The sequence below is a fragment of the Paramacrobiotus metropolitanus genome, unplaced genomic scaffold, assembly GCF_019649055.1.
Source record: "Paramacrobiotus metropolitanus isolate TYO unplaced genomic scaffold, Prichtersi_v1.0 Parri_scaffold0000005, whole genome shotgun sequence".
Classification (NCBI taxonomy): Eukaryota; Metazoa; Tardigrada; class Eutardigrada; order Parachela; family Macrobiotidae; genus Paramacrobiotus; species Paramacrobiotus metropolitanus.
In genome coordinates, this window is record NW_026570225.1 from 1130995 (window position 1) to 1154098 (window position 23104).

General features: G+C 41.2%; 4 protein-coding genes across 4 annotated transcripts; all 4 read left to right on the top strand.

The window, feature by feature from the left end:
- Positions 1 to 1363: 1363 nt before the first annotated feature.
- Positions 1364 to 3154, top strand: LOC129581326 (probable G-protein coupled receptor No18). The gene is made up of 2 exons (XM_055472327.1): positions 1364 to 2315; positions 2683 to 3154. Exons 1-2 carry the CDS (start codon positions 1616 to 1618, stop codon positions 3114 to 3116), a joined length of 1134 nt encoding a protein of 377 aa, XP_055328302.1. The 5' UTR covers positions 1364 to 1615; the 3' UTR covers positions 3117 to 3154.
- A 2034-nt stretch (positions 3155 to 5188) lies between these two features.
- On the top strand, positions 5189 to 6438 carry LOC129581327 (uncharacterized). The gene has a single exon (XM_055472328.1). The coding sequence runs from the start codon at positions 5247 to 5249 to the stop codon at positions 6324 to 6326; it is 1080 nt and encodes a 359-aa protein (XP_055328303.1). The 5' UTR covers positions 5189 to 5246; the 3' UTR covers positions 6327 to 6438.
- Positions 6439 to 13274: 6836 nt separating this feature from the next.
- LOC129580955 (homeobox protein SIX1-like) lies at positions 13275 to 16755 on the top strand. The gene is made up of 2 exons (XM_055471729.1): positions 13275 to 14335; positions 16194 to 16755. Exons 1-2 carry the CDS (start codon positions 13656 to 13658, stop codon positions 16495 to 16497), a joined length of 984 nt encoding a protein of 327 aa, XP_055327704.1. The 5' UTR covers positions 13275 to 13655; the 3' UTR covers positions 16498 to 16755.
- A 3105-nt stretch (positions 16756 to 19860) lies between these two features.
- LOC129581494 (SNW domain-containing protein 1-like) lies at positions 19861 to 23013 on the top strand. Its single transcript, XM_055472615.1, has 5 exons — positions 19861 to 20543; positions 21058 to 21366; positions 21470 to 21840; positions 22136 to 22320; positions 22377 to 23013. Exons 1-5 carry the CDS (start codon positions 20145 to 20147, stop codon positions 22772 to 22774), a joined length of 1662 nt encoding a protein of 553 aa, XP_055328590.1. The 5' UTR covers positions 19861 to 20144; the 3' UTR covers positions 22775 to 23013.
- The last annotated feature ends 91 nt before the right edge of the window (positions 23014 to 23104 follow it).

A 23104-nucleotide genomic window follows, 5' to 3' on the forward strand; every position in this document is an offset into this window, starting at 1 on the left:
TAATTTGTAACTTTCCGAAAAAATGCTGGTTTTTTAATTGATTTTTATGAGTATTTTTCATCTGATTTTTGCCCGCATTACGGACTGCACCAAAAAATGCCGGTTTTAGCTTCTTACAGTAGCTACTAGCTGTATTGCTCTTGCAGAGGCAGTGCTGAACCAGATAAACGTCTGAAGGGCTGGCCAGAAATTTACTATCAAAATCTCTGCTGACGAATTTCATGAAAATTGTCCCGTGCCCAATCGCCGTCATTCCGTGTATTGGCCAAACACGGTTGCTGGAATACAGCAGTTCTTTACATAAAAAGAACTGGAGACCACCCCCAAACCCGAAATAGCAACGTAAATTACATTAACGCTCTCTGCTGAACAACAGCAATTTTTAATTTGTAATAGGTGTTTTCAGATTTCCGTTTTCAGGACATCATCAAAACCTGCCCAATTTTTAAAAACAATTTAAGATAAAACCAGACCTCTGCCTAATGTAATCCGAGTTTAATTTTTGTATGCGGTAAACATTGCTCTTTCGAATGAAATAATTATCGCAATCGAACATTGGACGGACCCAGGGCGACTGTGTAAATGAGACCGCCATTTTGTTCAGCCACCCGGTAGTACAGTTTTTCTTTTAAAAAGCCCATTTTATTAACTTTGATTTCTCATTGATCACGAAAATTTAAAATTAATGAACTTTTTGTCTTATCGTTTTGCATATTCCATAAAGCGCAACTGCATAATGGAGTAAGAGCTTGAATAAGATCTCGTTAAAATCGGCCACCTTATAGAACTTGAATGTGTTATGATATGGTGCATCTGCCTAAATACTTACCCACACAACAAAAATTGTTAAACTTGGGCAATTACATACATTCATAAACGAGAACAGTAAATGAAAAAACATTACACTACAAAAACGAATTTCCTTGACAAGGACAGTTTTTGAAATTACCAGCGTACTAGCAAGTAACAACGGCCATCAAGCAGTAAGCATACCTTTTATTTCTTGGAAACGAGCATTTTTGGGTTGGAAGCCATACCATAGCTCAGATCATATTACCAATTTTTCCGGTGACAGCAAAACTTTCCACTTGAGAATCTCAATTAAATTTCATGATCGGCCAATATAATCCAACATTGATGCGCAGCCGAGCATATATTTTGTTTAGTAGCTCTGTTTGGAAAGTTGACACTTACAACAGCTAGTTTTTTCGGTGGACGAAAACACATTCATGTGCAGTGCTTTTTGCCGGAGTAAAACGTAGTTTTACAACTTAGATTTTGCAATTATACGGCACTGTATAAAGCAATTAATTAGAAATTGCTGCTTTTTGACAATGAATTTGCGCAATTTACCTGCTTTGCGTTTGCGTTCAGCACATCAACCACTGCATGCAAGGTACTATGCAAGTACCTTGCATATACTAGTATTTTATATATTATATTTTTCTGATGCTTACAGTTTTTGTTGTTTTCATACTGGTTTAGTATGATTGTTTCTCAATTGGCAACGTGTCATTAAAGCTCCAGTGTGCATGTTGGAATTTTGAAAAAACTTGGAGCCGAGAAAGATCACAGCAGTTTTAAAATTTAGCAACCAAAGCTTTGCTAATAACAAATGTGGAACAATAATACTTCAGAAATCGAGGAGTACATCACAAATGCGACATCCAGCCAAAAAGGTGTGAACACGGATCGCGTCATCGGGCTAATGTTCTCGTTCACGGCAATATCCTGCCTCGCCACATTGCTATTTAATTCCCTAATCATCTTAGTGTTCCTCCGCTATCGCCACGTCCGCACGGCTTTTAATATGTATGTGGCCAACCTGTGTATTTTGGAGTTTTCACTGGCTATTACGTCGATGCCGGGAAATTTAATTAGAGAATATTACGGCTACTGGCCGTGGAATGATTTCCTCTGTGGGGCGTTTTTATATTGTGACGTCATATTCAGTGCGGCGGTGCGCTACGGCCATGTCCTAATCGCGATAAATCGGTTGTGGGCAGTGACCTTCCCGGTAGCTTACAAGGAGCGACACACGAAAAAGTTGGCGGTAATTTTGATCGCCGGTTCATTTGCTTTCGTCAATATACTGAATTTACCGGTGATCATTCGGGGAAGAGTTTGGAAGGACCCGTACGACATCGAGTGCTTAGTTAATACAAGTGTACAGTATTATTCGGCACTTTTTGTGGAGATATTCAGTTTCACAATAACGGAGGTAATGGTGTTACTGCCTTGCCCATTTATTTTCTGGAAACTACACAAGAAGCGTTTGCGACCTAGCGAGAGCGGCGTTAACCTTAATCCTTTAGGTACGATTTTGCATTAATCTGATGATTTATGTCATGTACTAATGTAGCTATTTCCTGGTAACGTGTTGTGAGATGCATATGTTATATGTATAATGTAAACTATGATGTTTCTTATGGTCTGCACTGAGTTCGAAGCTTCCAGCAGTTCATAAAAGTAACAAAACCTGCGGATTTGGTCAATAATCACGAATAAGATGAGAATGTATATAGCGCTTTTGTTCAGTAATAACTGCTCCAACAATGCAAATATTACATGTTGTATTATTATCATTTTTAAGGCTCGTTTGTAATTTTTAAGAGTGCCACAGCAGTGAACATACGTCATCTGCTAGTACTACGTCATTTATGAACGTGGTCCGCTTTCCAGATTTTGTTTGTGCTACAAATTCCTTTCCGGATCCTCCAGTTGCTGCTTGCCGGAAGCGTCGCTCTGTCAGCATTTCCCTGGAGCTGGACCACGAAATTCGCGTTTACAGAATCACGGCGGAAAGCAAAAGACGCAAACTGTCAAGTATGATCCGCGCCAAGCATGCGAGAACCAGTTCCCACAATCGCATCTTGCTGTACCTTGTGTTGACCGTCATTGTCTTCTGGACACCTAATCATGTCTACTGGATCATGGTGTATACGACGAAGTACTGGAACGCAGTATTCTTTGCGGTGCAGCAGTTCTGCATTTTGACCAATGCCTGGGTTAATCCGTTGCTGTTTTATGTTGGTTTGGGCAAACTGCGCGCTGCCATTAACGATCTCGTTAAAGCAGCATTTTACAAATGTCTCTGCTGCAGCAAAGGCGATTAACGAAAGACGTAGTAATATGACACTTATCGAGAATAAAACAAAAAAGTTGACAGAAAGGCATCGGTTGAATTGACAGAAAGGCATCCGTTGAAAATAAACGAAATTTGTTTTAATTTATCGTATGCAGGAGTGTTTTAGCGACTAGTGTAGGCCAGAAGCACTGAAAAATTTCAGCAGACGTTGCCAGAATTAAGGCACCCACAAATTTTTATATATTTTCACAATAATCTGCACGCCGAAAATGCTGATAAAATCTGTAAATTATCCATTTTAAAACTAAAAACTGAAAAATGTTAAAAACTCGCATTTGTAATAAGGTTAAAATTGACCTCAGCATTTTTAACCTTTTTAACCTTGGTGTACAAGTACAGTAGCATTCTGTGCTCCCCAACAGTACTAGTAAGAAGCGGATTTTCGCGATGCACAAACTGAATTTTAAAGTGTCATAGGATACAAATTTGATCACTTCACCGATCTAACAGCACACCTTTACAAAAATCAGAGACAAGGCTCCAAATACCAATCTTTTCCGTTTTTAGAGGAGAGAATTGGCAATCCAAACGACATGCAGAATGATGTGCGTTTGTTGATGACTTCTATTTAATTTTACGCTATGTGAGAGGAGTGCAACGAAAAAGAAAAAGTTGCGCTTTTTGGAACAAGTAAGTAAAAAAATCTTGGCTGTCTATGGATGCTGGATCGCGATGGTCAAAATAAATAGCAGCGTAACAGTCACCTGTAATTTAATTCGTCAGTATTACGACACTCGATGTAGACAGAGCAAAGGTCATCCCTAAGTTCAAGAAGAAAATAGCACCGCGGGTGCTGTAATCTTTCGAGCCCATTCATTTTAGTGCCGGACAATGAAGAACTGCATTATAACAAGCATCAAATGCCAAACGGTTCATGAATGTGGCTGTTTGCAATGAAATATTTACCGAGCTCAGGAGATTCCCGGCAATCACATTACAGAACACCATCAATTTACGCCAATGAGGAAATGTGGATGGGAGGTGTTCTTCGGCAGTGTCAAAAGCAATGACCACAGCGCAACGTTCGAGCGCTTCGGTCGTGAGTGTGTCTGTAAAGTAAACTACACAGGAACTCGAACAATACGAGTACATTACATGTTATACAGTTCCTCGGAATCCGAGGACTTTTTTTTGGAGGCTGATGGATGCAGGGTGCAGAGCAATACATGACAATTTACCAGAGCGCTTTCCACTGGTAAGGAGCTGTATTGTGTATGAAGCGGACAGCTGTCCATTTTGACACCTTTTGTACTTCAGTACCTATATTTTTTTAAATACATTTCACGTTATGGGACTTGGTAGGTGCGACGTTGGGAATATGAGGGTACGCTGACCCATAGCCATTTATGCATAAGTATCGATCGTGAATACTTTCGTAAAGTGTTTGGTCATGCCATTGTTTTCTAACCATTTTGTACAGTAATCATAGTCCATAGGCACAATAATTTGGAGATTCGGTGCAGTACCTGTTGCTGCTTAACAATCGTTACCGGTCCATGTTACATACATCTATCGTCCAGTATTTGACTAGTAAGCTAGTATGACTCTGATTTGACTATTAACCGTTTGAATATGAACGTTATAAATATTTCCCTGTGGCAAAATGAAGGTAAATATTGCATAAGTGCACTTATACAAACAGGAATAATTGTTATCACCTCAATACATGGATCATAAAGTTAATGTACGACAATTCTATGCAAACGAGACCTAACGTTTTACTGCCTAGACACGCGGTTTGTGAGCAGCCGTCTAGTCGAGTGCGACGTCATCGCGTTGGAAAGGGAATGCAAAATAAACCGGACAAATATAAAGGAGCCAGGTAACTCACGGAATCCCTGGCAGTTAGGCCCTGGAAAACTGTTTAACTTATCCAACAAATGTTAGGTGTCCGGGTGTTACCCCGCGTCATTTCAAGCTATAAATTATACAGAAAGGATGTTATCACAACATAATCATTTTGACTTTGACACAAAAAAGGCTCACATCAGGATATATAAAGACCCTGAATCTCCTCTCTCTTTGCACAGTCACCTCAGTCGTTCTTCCTTATTTATGAGCAGAAGCTACAGAAATTTCATTTGTCAATGAAACCACAATGGTACCGCTGTATTTGGTTTTAAGCAAAGCCTTCTTCATATGCGGCTTTTCCATAGGAAGGGTTCCGTTCGTCTTCTCCGTGCAACTGGATCTCGACGCATATCAGCTCCCCGATAACGACTACCAGGATGACCTTTCCGTCCTTACCCGACATGTAGCGCCAACACTGCCACTCCCACGATTACTTTCCTTGTCGCCATTGTCCCGCGACTACGAATCTTTGCCGGCGTGGATTAAGCAAGAGATTCTCTGGAGAAACATCGCAGCAAAACCTTATCAGTCTAACGCTCTACCAACTGAATGTCACAAACCTCCAGTGTCCGATCAGTTGTTTAATCAGAGTTTTGTAATCATGTCGTTCAAAATGAGCGGGGATGAATTCCCCATGGACCGACCTAAACTAACGCATACATATGGAAGCAGCGGAAAAGTGCTGCTACAGATATTTCCTAATTCCTCCTACACCGGAGTGTTCAAGGCGGGTGCGCTTATTCCTGGAATTATTCGATTTTCTTTGGGTCCTTGTGACATCAACAATCCCAGCTTCAAACCGTCCTTCGCAATGAAACTGCTCGTGGATGGAAAGCCATCGGAGAACATTTTTACTTTTAATATCCATGGTACCGATGGTCAGGGAGACGACCGCAACGTTTTCTCTCTGCCGTTCTCCACTTTCCGTCCGGCTTCGCTCGATCCCAACGTCACCAAAATTTTGACCGTCCAGCACGAAGCACTAAAGCTTTTGCCGGGAGGGGACTGCCACCGACCGCTGGATGAAAATCGATTGCCAGTGTACGACGCGGCAGCCGTCAGCACCGACACGAAAAAGGTAAAAGCGCCGACACTCCTCCGTTTCCTGCCTAATGCGGTTGTCGGATGGGACTCAAAGAGTAAATTGGATTACCGCGTTAACCTCTCCAAAGTCCGGCCGAATTCCTTGCTGTACACGGTGGCTGCCAGAAAAACTGAAGATGGGCGAGATCAGATTATCGGCAAATTGTGGTTGATGAGCCAGTTGGTCGCCTCAGAATACCAGGACAGGAAGCTGTTCTTTAAACATTCTCCTCGAAGCTGTTAAAAACATTTACTCTGCTGGCCTAGTCTGGTTCCCTTGTAGAGCTGCACTTCTTTCTAGTAAGCTTGGTTTAGAATTACCGCTTCACTGACTTTAACTGTACTTTTATACTTAACATACTAAAAACAGAAAAAGAAGCGTAATATGTTCTTTTAATTATACAGAACTTTTCAAATAAAAAAATTTGCACTTTTCCGAAGCGCTAGCGAACAAAACCCAAAACGGGTATATGTACAATTGTACTATTGTGCTCCAACTTGTGAATGGACATACACTAGGTTTATTAATGGAACAGACGCAATGAAATGGATGGCCAGACGAGATAACTACACAGTGTGTATCGAGTCATCGACAATAACATGCGACAATTATGTACTGGTGCAATTATATATTTTTACTTATATATATTATCTTAAATACGAATTTGCCGTATTGAAAGCTTTCTCACGTGCGATCTCACTACTGGCTTTGAGGTGTACGCAGAGTGCACATAGATGATATTAAATAAAATTTTAAAAAGCGATGAATGTACATTTACATTAAAAAACATGGTTGAATAAACAAGGCCTATTGATTCATCATGTAATGCAGATATGCAGATATACAAATATATAACGATCCGATGTTTTAAATTTTAGCGCGGTGCAGGCAAGCCTGACGCGGATGATTTTGGTTTCACAGTGCATAAGAAATCTATCCTATTGTGCACACTTGTACAAGCGATAAAGGTCCTAAAACAATCAGGTGGAAATTTCTTTATATATGGACACTCAACTCTTAAGAAATGTGTATCCATCAGACTTGGGCCGCCAACGACATCTCCGCTTTCCGCCCGCCCCGCTCTTGCTAAAAATTTTCCGCCCCGCTCCGCCCCGCCGTAACAAAAAATTTCCCACTTCCGCCCGCCATATTTTAATTTCCCGCCACCCGCCCGCCAAAATTGAGAAAAAAATTTTCGGTGCTTTTCCTTTTTTAATTTTTTTCCGTGTGTTCTTTTTCAGAAATGTCTGTTCAAAGACCACACCAGTTGCCAATTTTGCGCGAAGCTGAAGCCAACAACCAATTTCGCCGCAAAACCGTTAGAAATTCTATAAAAAATAGTGAAGATATTTCAGTAAATGATGTTAACTTTTATTTTATGCTTGATCTCCGCCCGCCTTTGAAATAATCCCGCTTCCGCCCGCTCACACTTTTTTCCTCCCCGCCCCGTCCCTCCAAACTCAAAACTTCCGCCCGCTCCCGCCCTCCAAAAAAGCGGGGAGGGGCGGGAATGGCGGAGAATTTTCCCGCTCCGCAAAAAGGCGGCCCAAGTCTGGTATCCATATTGTTGATCTGCAAGTTTGCAAATCAACAATATCAAACTTTATCAAAATTTTATCAACATTTACAAAGCGCTACCCTCACAGGTTGTACACCTTGCTAGATATTTGCTCACCGCAGTGTCTGTTTGTTCTGTTGTCAGTGTTATTTATACTTAAGTATACTCGTATAAACCGTATTTCTGCATCATTCCCCCATTACGTAATTTAAGTAATCGTCATAATTTTAAATGTTGTTATCAACATGTAATAATTTAATAACGAATAAATTTATACCCGTGCTTTAGTGAATGCTCAACGTAATTTAAGTAATCGTCATAATTTTAAATGTTGTTATCAACATGTAATAATTTAATAACGAATAAATTTATACCCGTGCTTTAGTGAATGCTCACATAGTGCGTAGCAGCGCAAGGGCTTCCTGTTCCCGTGCATCACGATTAATTTTCATAGCAATTCATTAACAGGGTCATTGCGGCTGACCCACACGCGATTGTACAGAGTAGGCAGCATGCAGTGATGCGACCAACAGTTGCAGCGGAAACACGCTTCGATTTTAATATGCGTCAACATCTGAAGTGCTGATCTTAAACGAAAACACCTTTCATGTTTATTGCCTTGCTCAACACGCAGTTTTTGACAAATATTCCTACACTATGTCAATAAGCGAAGTACAGTACAGCATCGGCACGCTTTTAGGCCTTTCACGCCAAATGGATGGATGGCTAACGCTGTCTTGGACAGCTACCTCTACTTTAGACAGACTGGTTATATGCATGCACATTAAAAACTGAAAATTTGAAATTACTCGTACATACAAGTAGTCGAGCAAAAGGAGTGCATGGTGGCAGAAGTTGTTGTATTTAATCATACCATACACATGAAGGAAATTAATTATGAGAAGTGATTTTGCGAGACCGAAGAAGAGCTGATGATGCAAGTAATTATTACGAACAGTTGTATGCTCGGCCCATGTGGAGATCACAGAATAGTGGAGTATTAGGACTTACGGACGCGAATGTGAAAGCTCTGCCTACACAGATAATAAAATTAATGGAAATAGTGATACAGTTGTACATAATATTATAATATACATGTGTTATTTGTATACAGCTCTATGCTCTTATTTGTTTTTGATATCGTCAAGTTAACAAAACAGGTCATGATGATTCATAGAAGAAACAAAAGTTCTAATGGCTACTTAATTACAAGGTCACCATTACTGTTAATGTGTCTGTGCAATATAAATACGTATAGATTTTATTTCAAAATTCACATTTCCTTGAACAAATTGTAGTACTGTAACCAAATCAGGAGCAGCTTAATTGGTCAGTTGCCGAGCAGGAATATACTGTAGAAATGCTGCAATGTACTGCTGCTGCGGCAACTGAAATTTTTGAAGTTAATAATATTAATTACTACATCATACCAATAAACAAATAAATTATCCAAGATAATACCGCAGCTGCACGTGAGAAACTGCGAACAATATACAGTTTGAAAAATCCAATTGACCGGCATGAAATAGGACGCGACCCTAAAATTGCATGCAACAATCGAGTTCTTCCTTGTTGTACAAGTTGAGAGGATTTCTGTCGTGAATGTAATACGAGAAGTGCCCAACATGTTTAACTAGCAACTAGGCCGTTCCGTTCCCTAACATACGGTCCTTTTCATTAATATCAAGTTTCCCTCGCTACTAAATCACATGGAAACTTTAGACGCGTGTCCGTTTAAGCAAGCGTCTATACTCAATACGTATTTTTACTCGAATCAATTGCAGTACGTAGAATGCCGCTTACCAGAGCATATGAATCGGTTATTTCAACTGCGAATGTGCCAAAATTGCGCTGTTCTTCTAATCGACCAATGTTTCGCTTTGTAGGATTTGTTCCAAACGGCCCTGTTATGCGGATCACTGACGAAGCTGGCTGGCAGGAAAATAATTTTTCCTGCCAATCAGTTGTCTGTCGTTCTGCCGGGTGACCTTATCGATCAGTGCGAGCCATGCTTTAAATGCTTTACTATGGTCAAAACCGGTTCCACTTGCCACTTCAGAATGACAAGTCCAAATAAAAAATTGCCTAATCATGGCCTTTTAAACTTACGCTAGCCAAGCAGTTTAAGTTTGAGCTAAGGATGACTTTTGCTTCTCGGCAAAGCGTAATAATTTGGTTTTTGATGAAAACTACTGTACAGTAACCAACTTTTTTGATAATCAGTCAAATAATTACGAATTACTACAGTAATCTGCTCCATGGGAAGCATCATCCATCGTTGATAAACGAAGCAGATCGATGATGTTGCAGGACTGCACAATGCACTGTGCAAAGGTTACCACCACCAAAGCGTCGAGGATCAACCAGATTATTACTTTACAATAGAACTTTATTAATTCTAATAGACTGCTTTGGTGGCGTTACAATCCAGTACAAATTGCGGATGAGTTTCCCAAGAGCGAGATCAAATTATACAGTAAACTTGTCAGCGGAAAATTGTCGATTTAACGTTTAGCGAGTTTCGCTTACAGTAATCTCAACAGTTTAAAGAGATTAGATTGCCTGAGTATGGTTTCTGTAGTTAGATCGCTTTCCATGGGCTCGCGTTAAATTACAGGAAATAAGTGACCTGATTACTGTCTTAAAGCGAATCAGTGGTCTTAATCGTCCTAACTTTTGTCATTCAAACACTAACCGCAACGAACACAATCAAATTACTTTGTAAATCAATTATGGTGAGTATGTGTATTACACGGTGGCACGGAAAACTAGTACAAGTAACTGTTTAACAATTTCTGAACTGTTTCTATTTGACTATTTCGTTACTATCTGCAGACGCTATGTGAATTACTTGCAATTAGTTCACAGTACAAAAGTTAACAGCTGATGAAAGCCATCGTTTCATCTTTCCAGCTTTTATTCGCTACATTTGTTGTCTACACAAGTCTGAAAGACTTGTAGACAAAGTTTTCTAACTTATAAACTCTTTGTACTCGTATATCGCAACGTCAGTCTGCCGTGTAGGATTTTTCCGGAAATGTTTCGGTTGAAAGAATACATGTACAATTTCAGCAAAAATCCGTTTTACTTAATTCTGGCAAGAGATCCGCCAATCATGTTGTTGATATCCGTAAACTAGGTCTGCTTTCGTAAAATATGGAATCTAGAATTTCTTTGACAGATTTTTATGAGCCAATGCGCGCGCGTCAGTAAAACGAATAAGCTATTATTGAATAGAAAATTTGCGTCAAGAATTATCATCATCGAATTTCCAGTATGTTGATACAGTGGTACACAGTGAGAGAAAAGCAATTTTGTCCACATTATTTATCCTAACAGAACCTAGTGCGCGATCAAATGTTAGCCCAACAGATTGGATTACGTTCCGATAATATGACTGGTGCCCGTTTGAGAAATTCAAAACCTCTTTCTCATCAGCGGTAGGACGCGCGGTAGAAAAAGACGGTCTTGTCAATATTTTCCATTTCGGACTGCCGCGGCCGGTTAATGTTATGTCACAAGCGTTGTCACTGCCGGTTAACGGTTGATTGCTATTAAAAATTTCCAACTACCGGCATTTGGAGTCTTAGATTAATTATTCCGTTTTGTAAATAAAATGCTTATCGCCCCCGTGATGCAACGTAGGGTGGAAAAATAATCTGCTGCAACGAGGCAGTCGGCGGCTCAAATGTGCTTGACAGTGGATGCGAATGGCATTTTAGCCGAATAACTCCAAGTGTGAAAATTGCATTGTTAATAAGCGAGTTATCAACGAGTTATTGGGCAAGGTCTCTTCTGCGCGTTGGGGGAGCAGTGCGCGGTGCAAGTGGAAAATTTGGCCGGCTCCCTAATAGTGTACTGATTGAGAGCGAGAGTGAGAGCTGTACAGCTATGAGCGGCTGGTGTTGAAGGGCAAAGATGCGGATCCCACGGCTAGATCGGATTTCCTTCTCAGCGTGAGCACGCCAGTCATTTTCCACTGCACCAGGCTGAAATTCGAGACTGATGGATGGGCTTCAGCTGCCTATGTCAACAAAAAGGCAAGAAGGGAGAAACACACGGCTGCGGTCATTTTCCATTTTGGATGGCAACCGACCGGCGCTTCCACTGCGCCAGAAGCAGCGAGCAGTCCTAACACTTGCCACTCCGCTTTAGACACGGGCATCCTTATCTTTCCACTCTTCCAGACACTTGCACTAACGAAAGGAAAGTCTGTCTGAAGACTGTAAATGGACAGGAAGCCCATTAAAACTGCCGTCTTAACTCCCCTGCCATCTTGCTCTGCCTGTTCGCAACCCTTGAACGAACGATAACGAAGAGTCAGGCACGACACTGCGATAATTGATTACGATTAAATTGAACTGGAAACGCAAGCTGCGCGTTCTTAGTATTTCTTAACTATAGCGTGATATCCCAGGCCTGAAAATGAACCGAAGAAGTTGAAATTTAAAAATCGCATCGGTAAAATAATGAGAAGTCCGTGGTATTTTATTAATCAAGAAATTAAGAAGCCATGGTAATTAAGACAATTTTCTTCCGTTTTAAAAGGGCACTTTGTGAGATTCGAAATGTTTTGCGGGTGTGCTCAGCATGACTGCTGTTTCTCCTGTACTCTCATTTGGAAGGACAAATATGCGCAGAATTGGCGGAAACAAAGTAAACATACGGAAGCACTTCGGTACACACTTACACACATCCCAGCAGCTTTAACTTATCCATTGTGGAATTGACAAGAATTTCGGCTGACTGCATCAGCGCTGCTGTTAGTGCTGTAGTAGGCATTATTATTGGTCTCTTACTCACATGATGAGTATACACCAGTTCATGAATGAGTAAAAGGCAATATTTGATTTTGATTGTTAGTAAACCAAGCTCTGACTGGTAATCTCTCAATACCATCCATTGACACTCAACCCTTAAAAGCCTCCTCGCATACTAACCCAATACAATAATTCTCAATGTTTATCCGACGAATGATTCAGGCGCCAGTTGGCTATGATCATGCGGCCTCACCGCGCCGGCATCACTTGACAACTGACTTCCTGTCCATTTTCTCCTGTTTGGATTAGCAACCGAGTCTAAATATGCTTTTAAGTGTCTTCCTTTTAGCAGGACACTATTAAGAAAAATTTGTCTAGCTTTTCTTAAAGATGGCGAATGTTAACTAGCTCGCTAATATGCTCTTAGTTTTCAAGCGAAATCACAAAGCATTTTGTGACCTGGAGGGTGGCCAACCATCGCTGAAAAATGTGCCGTTTATCAACTGCTTTATCAAAATGACAGCTACCAGTACCAACTCAGGGAAAACTTATCGATTCCGACACATGTTCAGATTTAATCAGGGATATTAATATCCGATTACTGTGTCGATGGTACCGATGGTACAGAGAGTGCGCAGCTAAGTTTAGCCGTAACGACCAGATTGTCAATCTCCATTAACTCATCGTCCAACATTGGCCAATCGCGGCGACAAATAGGCGGGGCTACACAATGTCTACCATTTAAAATGATTAAAGGTCTTTAATACACTGCATAGTGGATACCCGTCATTTTGCGTCGCTTATACAGTACCAAAGCTTGTACGTACCAGTCACGCCTCTTCCTGCACGTTCCCTTCAGTGAACCCAGTTGACTCTGAAATATCTCAATAACTGGCGATAATTTCCAATAGTGTCAGGTTTTAAGCTGCGGCCGTTTGTTCTCTGGGTGTGTACGCGGCCTGTGTATATGACAATATTTTATTACCGCACATTTTCGCGCTGGTGTCAGCTACAAATTAATCCAACACATGTTGTTTAAATCAGACACATGCACACACGGAGGAGAGAGAGGAGCAGTGATGGTATTTTAAAAGCGATCTAGCCTTTTGATCCCGAGCGATATTCAAATCGGTAAAACTAGCTCAGCTAGCGTTCAACGCAATCTCATATTCCGTCCTTTCCCGTACCGCGACGTGGCAGTTATCAAATTGCTTAATGCTGTAACGTGTTGCGTTGGGTTTCTCCGCTTCCTCCATGTCCTGCAGTGACCTGGGAATCGGGTTACCATCTGTACAGATGACCGCGACCGACCTTATGCCCAGAATGGTTAGCGATCCCTACAACATGGTCGGGGTGCCGACTAACCGCATCAACATGAATCCGCCCTTCATGTTCACCAGCGAACAAGTGGCATGCGTATGCGACGTGCTACAGAACTCGAACAATATTGGCCGCTTAGAATCTTTCCTCTGGTCCTTGCCGCCACATTGTCCGGAGATCCAGAAGAACGAAAGCGTACTGAAGGCCCGAGCAACAGTGTACTTCCACCGCAATGACTACAAAAGTCTGTACATGCTACTGGAGTCGCACCACTTTAGTCCGGAATCTCATCCCAAATTACAGCAGTTGTGGATGCGCGCGCATTATAACGAAGCGGAGAAGTTGCGCGGCCGTCCACTGGGTGCCGTGGGGAAGTACCGTGTACGACGCAAATTTCCGCTGCCCAGGACAATCTGGGATGGCGAGGAGACAAGTTACTGCTTTAAGGAAAAGAGCAGGAATGTGTTGCGCGAATGGTACACTTCGCAGCCATATCCATCGCCACGAGACAAGAGAGAATTAGCGGAAATTACCGGGTTGACCACAACCCAAGTGTCCAACTGGTTTAAAAATCGACGGCAACGGGATCGCGCCGCTAACGAAAAAGACGGCCGGTAAGTCAACAGTGTATGTATCTGCAGGTGCTACCGTAACACATTCTTGCGATCAGTCGAACGCAAAAATGATAATTTGAGAATGATGACATACAGCAAGAGGACAATTATAAAATTAGTGTCGCGTTATCACATACTTTTAAAGTATACAAGACACATAAAGGTGTAACAACCAAATATTATGGAATATTGTTCATAACACATGATTATCACTACAGGCAACTTGATCTAGTATTGTTTGTGATGAAATTTTAGTCGGGTGTCTTAGCTTGCACAAGTTTTGCAGCTGGTAGCAGTTTTCTTAACATTAAACGATTGGATTTCGTCAAAACTGACAGCTTGCTCCATAAAAAGTCGAAATCGATTGATATCAAAAGCTAGAGAGACATTATTGCGTTCTGTTTCTGAAAATTCTCCGATCACTTTAAACAGCAGTTTGCACATGGACTATACCGTGGCACGTTGTATGGCAAACCGCATGTTAATTATGATGGGTCGGGATTTGATGCTGTTGCTCCCTTGGAAATTTTTTTTTCTTGCGAAATCGTGCGAGAAGACCATTTAGTCCATAAATGAAATATTAAGCACGCACTGTAAAGCAGTGATCGCAGAATATGCTAGTCTCTGTGGCTATACGTCTGTCGTTCGTGGTGTGACCTTTCATATCATTTGGTAAGTGATCTGTATTTGTACTGTATACTTTCGGCATAGCCATAAATATGCAATCATATGAAATAATAAAGTCGTTTGCATATGCGTTATTACATTTACCTACTGTTATTCTTTCCAGTTTTTCTTAAATCTCTTTATTAATCCTTATTACTGGCATCACCGGTACACCATAATTAGGCCCAACTTTAACTTTAATCCGATATGATTTGTTTTTTCTTTTTGGCTTAACTAAGTTTGTTGAATAATATGTATTATGCAAATATCTTTAGCATTAAGAATTCTTGTATCGTACTATTTTCAAAATGGTCGACGATATGCAAATCTTTCTGAAACGAGCAAGGTGTAGACGTTGAGATCTTGTCCTCGCATTACAAATCTTATCGCCCGTTTCTTTCTCTCTTAGTACGCTGCATGCATTCAAAACACTTGATTTTTTGTCGTTGTTTGTTTATTTTCACCGCTCAAACAATAGGCGAGTTACTTTAGCCTAATTCCGTCCGAGCGCGTCATTGTTATGCTTTCTATTCTTTGTGAACTTCCTTTGCCCACAAGATGCAACTTGTACGAACGGCACAAACGAACCTACCACAGTCCGACTAACATACACAGCTGCACTTTAACGTTTTTTGCGCAAATTAAACCAACAAACGTCAATCGGCAAATTAAACTAACATGCATTTTAGATGTAAAGTAATGTACAATGCAATGGGTAATGAATTTCAAACAACAGAGGCAACACAGCTACATAATTATCTACGTAATAAAATAACGTAGCAAAAGTCACTCTAAAGTCTGACCGCACTTATACATACACCCGCAAGCCATTTAATAGTGTTTAATATACATATATCACTAACAGTTGTAAATAATAAGGTGTCAGTCTTTCAGCAGTAGGAGTTGTAATCGCAAAGGCTGAACTACTGTATACATAGTTGATTTTTATATTAGCACAAGAAAATTTCAAGTAGCGCCAGAAACTGCAGTTATATTAATTGTGTTGTAATCGCTTAAAGGCCAAACTACTGTACGTAGACTTTAGAGTAAAAGCGTGGCGCCTGAACGAAAAAATAGAAAAATTAATCTATGCCGTATGTTTATCGAAGACGTACTGTAAAAATGTCGAAGAGATGTGCATGACAATTATGTCAAAATAAACTGGTTTTTATGAAATATTTGATTCTTGCAGGTCATCCCCGAATTCAAATTCAGCATCGAATGATCCGGCCAATTTGAACGACGGTGACGATTCCTCGCACGATGGCGATAGTGGGCCGTTAACGGGATCGATCGGCTCTATGGGAAGCGTATCGGGAGCACTGTGCATGGAGCCGGTGGACAGCAAGCGCTCTGTCATTAGTAGTGTCAATATGAATGGCACATTCAACCCGTTGGCGGATGATTTTCGATTACGGGATAACAGTAACAGTACTGTTATTCAAATGGCCAAAATGTCATCAGTTAATCATAATCAGTATTTTAAAACGGAGTAACAATCATCCCCAGAGCGGATATTATATGGAGTGGAAAAACTGGAAATTTGATCTCAATCCTGTAATAAATCAGCTTAATGCGCTATATGACTGCTCTGTACCGTGTTCATATTTCACCGACCGTTTTCTCAATTAAGTATGATTTTCTTTTGTCGCGTGCGTTCTGTTAAATTATCTCATGTACAGCGCGTATCTTGTAATTCGATGTCGTACAACATTTCGCGGTTGCCCGAATCCATTAAATTTCTTATTCGTCTGCCGGCGGTGCATCAATTTGGTTTTTATTATTTTTGCCAGAGGTGTAGTGAAGCCGTGTTTCGGTTTAATTTATAACCTGATATACGGAATAATATCATGATCATGAGTCGGCAAGCACCTGTAAAATTATGTATACAAAAAACACAAGAAAATTCGACGTATACAAGTATTAATTAATATGAGCGTATGCTTTTACAAAAGACTTGCTTTGTAACTCGTACAAACTCGTAATAAATTATAAGCCTATTTTTAAAGCAATCTGGCTTTAAAAATGATTTCAAAATTGGCGACGATAGTACAGATACTGCACAAATAAACATCTTTCTAACAGCTTTTTGGTTTTTTTGCTACATGTTGCTCTCCTTGTGATAAGTATTTGAATAAAAAGAAAAACTTCGGCAGAATCCCAAAGCATCAGGATTATGAACGTCGCCAAAGTGATGGAGTCGGGTGGAAATAAATCGTTTACAAGTTAGGTGTGTCCGAACAAGCGCAGCAAACCCATCAGTTAATGAACTAATTATGAAGACTGCAGAGATAAAAGGGAAATCAGTGTTTGGCCGAGAGTGTATCGACTGACGGTGGGAGTCAGCTATATCTCATTTCACTTAGTTAAGGATTCCATTTTGCTTTAAATGCCATAATAGTAAATCATCAAATGGTGGGAGATAATTAGAGCACATAAGGTAATTGGCAGCTGCTTTGTTTGTACAAATGTCTCATTTGTCTCATTTATTGTTCGTGCAGTGTCTGGCAAAAGCATTTTGCCGGCCGGTGCGAGTTCGATCACATGCATCAGTCGAATACTTTATGGAATGGGAAACAGCGTAGTGGCTACTCGCTAGCGCATTTGAAGGATCTCCTTCATATGCATCAATATATGCAGCAACATAATTATGCTTCATATGCATCAGCATCATGCACTACTGATATGAGTACAAACATAGTCGACTCTTGGCACTGAATACTTACAAAGATGCAGTACATGGCTATACAAACTGCAGCTACCTTTAAAAAAACTAATTCACTAATGTAAATCTCCAAAATGCCGAAAACTACAACAAGTGAACTAAAACTTCTAGAGTTCTAGCTAATCTACTGTCACCAGTAGATTTCACAATAGAAAGAGTTCACTTAATTTTTGGTAGTCAGCCACAGAAACCTAAACCTATGTCGAAGCCATGCAGTGCGCTGTTGCAAAAACTGGCAAATTATTACAGGACTGCTCGTTTATTATGAGCCAGTAGTAAGCACTACGGTCACAGGAGTAACTTTTCCCACGGCCCGAGGATTGCGAGGATCGGATCCTGATCGTAGCCGGCGATCCTCAGCAGAAGTACAATATACAGGGTGCACACGCCAAGTTGTCACCAAAAAGTAAATCATTTTTAAAAACTGAAAGAAGTTCACCAACTCAAGTTTATTTGTTTGTTTCTGGTCCAGAATTAAATTCTACGCCTGCTGATATTAGTTTCTGACCGTTGGCTCTAAAACTGCTGTCAGAAGGCAGATCCAAAGGGGAATCTTTAATTTGGTGGTGTCTCTCTGGTCAGTATACTCAAGTTATCAGAAAATCAGGAAAGCACTTTCCACGCTGGAAATTAGTTTAAATAAGCTAAAAAACATTAAATAAGCGCTGAGAATAAGTAAGAAGACAATAAACGCAATGGAATCATTAAACCACATAGGGTAAATTTTTTTGGAAGTTTTCCCGGCTTTCGAATGTTTAACGGTACGAGCGGCGAAAATTTTTTTGCAGATGCCCGAGACCTTTAAAAGTTCAAATGATTGTTAAATTAGGCAAGGATCCCTCTGAACGATTTAAAAGTAAACAGGGACATACATAACTTTCCTGAATTAATGTTAATTATGGACGACTAGAAGAAAACGTAACAAAGCAAGTACGTGCTAAAAACAGCGATTTTCGCGATGGCAGAAAAACTGATATATTCGGTTGCTAGTTGCTGCTGTTCGAAACACGCTCACTGCATGTTTACAGTCTATGGCTCGCCGCTCAAACGATAAGAATAACAACAGCAACCACAAAAACGATAAATAAATATTTCCGGTTTTATCAGAAAATCTAGAAGATTTAAAAAGGTTTGATGACAACTTGACGTGTGCACCCTGTATATATACTGTATCACTGCACACACGTGATAAAAGGTGCACATATCCAACGGTTTTTAGCAAAATACAGTCGACCGAGGTCTACCACACAAGCTGGAAGTTCCGACTCGGAATGCATACATGGTAATGAATTTCATAATCCAACAAGGACGCTCCATCTCGTTAAATGGTGGCGTGCAGAGAATAGCTGGCCGCGCAAGGGCGTCAAGGATCATGACTTACATACTGTATACATCACAGTATTGTAGCATGGGACATCATATACAGGTGCATCAGCATGCATCTTTTTGCATCTAGTAGAAGACCGGTAGACCGTATGCAAAACCCCTAACAATGCTTATCGATTTTTACAAAACCAAACAATCATTATTATCGGCGGCTAGGTCGACACAATCACTATTATTATTAGGCAGAGAGAAGGTGCATCCTGCATAAAACATTCTGATTTTTTTTGCTGAAACGCAAATCAGGATTTAAAATAGGTTAAAGTCAAGTTAAATTATAATCTTAAACTATATAAGTAATGTATAGTTTTATTCTTGTTATTTGTTCAATTCGTTCTGGACTTAACGGTATCTCCAGGAAAAGATCCCTTGTTACCGTGAACAAAGGCCGCCGGTCGGTTCACACGGAACTTCCTGTGACCCCTGTCATAGGGTAGGCAAGAAAGCAGCCGTTTAAACTGGTCTGATCTGTACGAATTATCGTGCTATATTTCCAACAGCTATGCTTGTTAGCATCACTGAAAAATTTATAATTAGTCAGTTAATATTAACCACATATTATGGTTACCGAATATAATTTACAGATAAATGACAAAAAATTACAAAAATTCGGCAATCCTTCAATAAAATTACAAAAATTCGGCAATCCAGTAATAAGTAATAGCTATAATACTCATGCAGCACCCTCTCTCGGGCTACTGTTACATACGTCAAATGTTCCATGACCATGCCATGGCCCATGCATGCCTTTTTTTGCAGTTCCACACGCTTGTAATCTGTTTCGGGGTTTACAGGTAGTACTTATTTGATTTTGAACTAAAAATATAATTATAGTACCATATCTATCGGGCTGGCATTTCGTCTGCGGATTCGAGTACGCGCACATTCTTGAATCTCCTGTTATTCAGTTGACCAACTGTGTGAGAACGGTCGAGGAATCAGTTTATTCTATTTCTCGAAGCCTGTGACTGTTTCTGGTTTCACATCAGAAATCACGGTTAGATTGGTCAACGATCCAACGACCAAGTGGCAGGGATGTCAGGCCTCAGTCGCATTCTGCCTCCTCCGAGCCTGATCATTCACGATCGGGACGCTGAACGTCAGCGTGTGGCCAATGAGTCGCAGCGAGCCGTGGTATCGCGTCAGAAACAGATTCCTCCGTATGGCCACCGTAGTGGCTACATTCCGCGCATTCCCGAAGATTACGGTGATGGAGGCGCTTTTCCCGAAATCCCCGTGGCCCAGTATCCCCTGGAGATGGGACGGAAGCGCGGGGAGAAGACCAATGCGCTGGCCGTGGCGGTAGATGAGGCGGGCAGTATCAAGTATGATGCGCTACTCCGACAGGGACAACGCGCGGATAAAGTCATACATTCCAAGTATCAGGATCTGGTGCCCAAACCCATTCGCAACGAATCAGCGCCAGAATTGCAGGTAACAAGTTTTTTATGCCATTCATTAGCCAGCTTGAATTAGTTTTTCGATGTTCTATTCCACAATGTCTTTGGATACAACCTCCGAGTATTACAGACTGCGTAAAGCCAAGGGAGTTCTCTGGAACTCCACACAAGATGATGTTCTTTAGAAACGTACAACACCACACATTTAAAATTTAATTATGGTTTTAATACTGTTTGTGATGTTTCCTCTGGTACTTTCTTTGCTGAGCAAACTTAACTTTTTCCACTGTTTTCGTTTTTATATTACTACTCAGTAGTACATAACGTCTTAATTGTAGTTGGTGTTTAGAATGAAAAACTTTGAAATTAATGTATTTCTTGTTTCATAAGATGCAGAGATGCATATGGGCGTTCATTTTACATACGTATTTGAATCGATAGGGCTATGTTCTTGTTCAGACAGGTTGATTTGGTTTATCCCTGCTTTGAATAAGTAACTTGCGTTCAGTATTAAGGTTGTTTAATCCATGTTTTGGTTGATTCGACAGAAACCCGACGAGGAAGAAATTGCCAAGCTAGCGGAGGAGACAAGACAAGCCCTACAAGTGCGCGTTGACACCAAAATTGCTGCCGCCATGCCAGTTAGGAGAGCAGAAGCCGTCGGACCTGATCAGTATGTCCGCTACACACCCTCTCAGCAGGGCGACAACTTCAATTCGGGTGCGAAGCAGCGCATCGTCCGCGTCGTCGAACAGCAGAATGATCCCATGGAGCCACCGAAATTCAAAATCAACAAGAAGCTGCCTAAACCTCCTCCCTCACCGCCGGCCCCGGTCATGCATTCGCCTCCGCGGAAGGTTAGTCACATCGTGCTGTTTAAATGTGCATCCGTTCTGAAGTAACGCTCGGAACTTGGTTTTTTAATCGTGAGAGTCATAGCTGTTGTTTTCCGCGATTTAGGTAACCGTCCAAGAGCAAGCCGACTGGAAAATCCCTCCTTGCATATCCAACTGGAAGAATGCTAAAGGCTACACAATACCGTTGGATAAACGCTTGGCTGCCGATGGACGCGGCCTGCAACAAGTGCATATCAATGAAAATTTTGCCAAGTTTGCGGAGGCCCTGTATATTGCCGATCGCAAGGCCCGTGAAGCTGTAGAAGCCAGATCACAGTTAGAGCGTCGGTTGGCACAGAAGGAGAAGGAGAGGAAGGAAGAAAATCTTCGTCAACTGGCTCAGAAAGCTCGCGAAGAGCGCGCTGGGATTCGCAGTGCGGCAACGGCACCGGAAGAAGCTAGTGCGGAAGAAGTTAGGGAGCGAGAACAACTCAGGTACTTAGTAGATGTTTTGCATAGAAAATCTGACTTGGATCCTCAAAGACAGATCTTTATTTCACGTATTGAGTTGCGGTTATCATACAGTGTGTAGACTTGTTTTTAAGTAGAATGTAGTGTTTGTATCATCTTGTTATTGTTCAAGCTAAACTTTCTTATTGTCACTTCGGTTCACATGAACCCAGCAGATAATTTTTTTATCAGTAGGTTGTTGCTTGTTAGTGGTACTAAACAAATTATCAGGATTTTTTCTGTTGGCTTTTGAAATGTAATTTTTCGGTTATTACTGCAGACTCGATCGTCATAAGGAGCGTGCTCGTGACCGCAACATTCAGCGGGCCGCGCCCGATAAACGCACGAAGCTGCAGCGGGAGCGCGAGCGCGACATCAGCGAGAAGATCGCCCTGGGTATACCGGCGAAGGTTAACCAAGGCGATGATTCGGCATTCGATCAGAGATTATTTAACCAGAGTCGAGGTATTGATACAGTTTCTTGTTCATTTCGGAATTCTTACTATGCTTTGCTTTGTTAGGAATGGATAGTGGTTTCGGAGGCGGAGAGGACGAAAGTTACAACGTTTACGACAAAGCCTGGCGTTCAGAGAAGAACATTGGCCAGTCGCTGTATCGCCCGAATAAGAACGTCGATAAGGAGGTGTACGGTGATGATTTTGATGAAATTGTCAAGACCAATCGTTTTGTACCAGATAAAGGATTCGAAGGAGCCGATCGTGCCCAGCGACGCGATGGACCCGTACAGTTTGAACGACACGCGGCAGCCGCCAAGGACGAGCGGGAAGCCGATCCTTTTGGGTTGGATAAATTCTTGGGGGAAGCGAAAAAAGGCGCTAAGAGAAACGAGGAGGAACGCCGTCGCGGTACCCCGGAGCGGGACCGCGATTACGATCGCAAGAAGCGCCGTGGTAGTTAAAAATTGGTTTTATTCGTTTGCTTATGATGTTAATTGTATCGTATGAGTCATCGTTGTATGGTACTTAACGCCTTGTTGATTTCCACTGTTTTCATTTTTGCGCTGATATCTCCACTGATGGCGTTCGGGATTTTAACTGTCTGAACTATCGCAGTGCTTGTGTAAAATGTTCATTATTTCTCCCCTTTCCTGGTGGTACAGGCCACTAAAATAAATTCGTACACAGCAGGTTATAATATTTTTATTCCAACCGCAAGAAAACCATTGGATACTTTCGTGTTGCGATAAAGAACACACAAATCCCGTTCTGATTTTTCGAAAGTTCCGCAG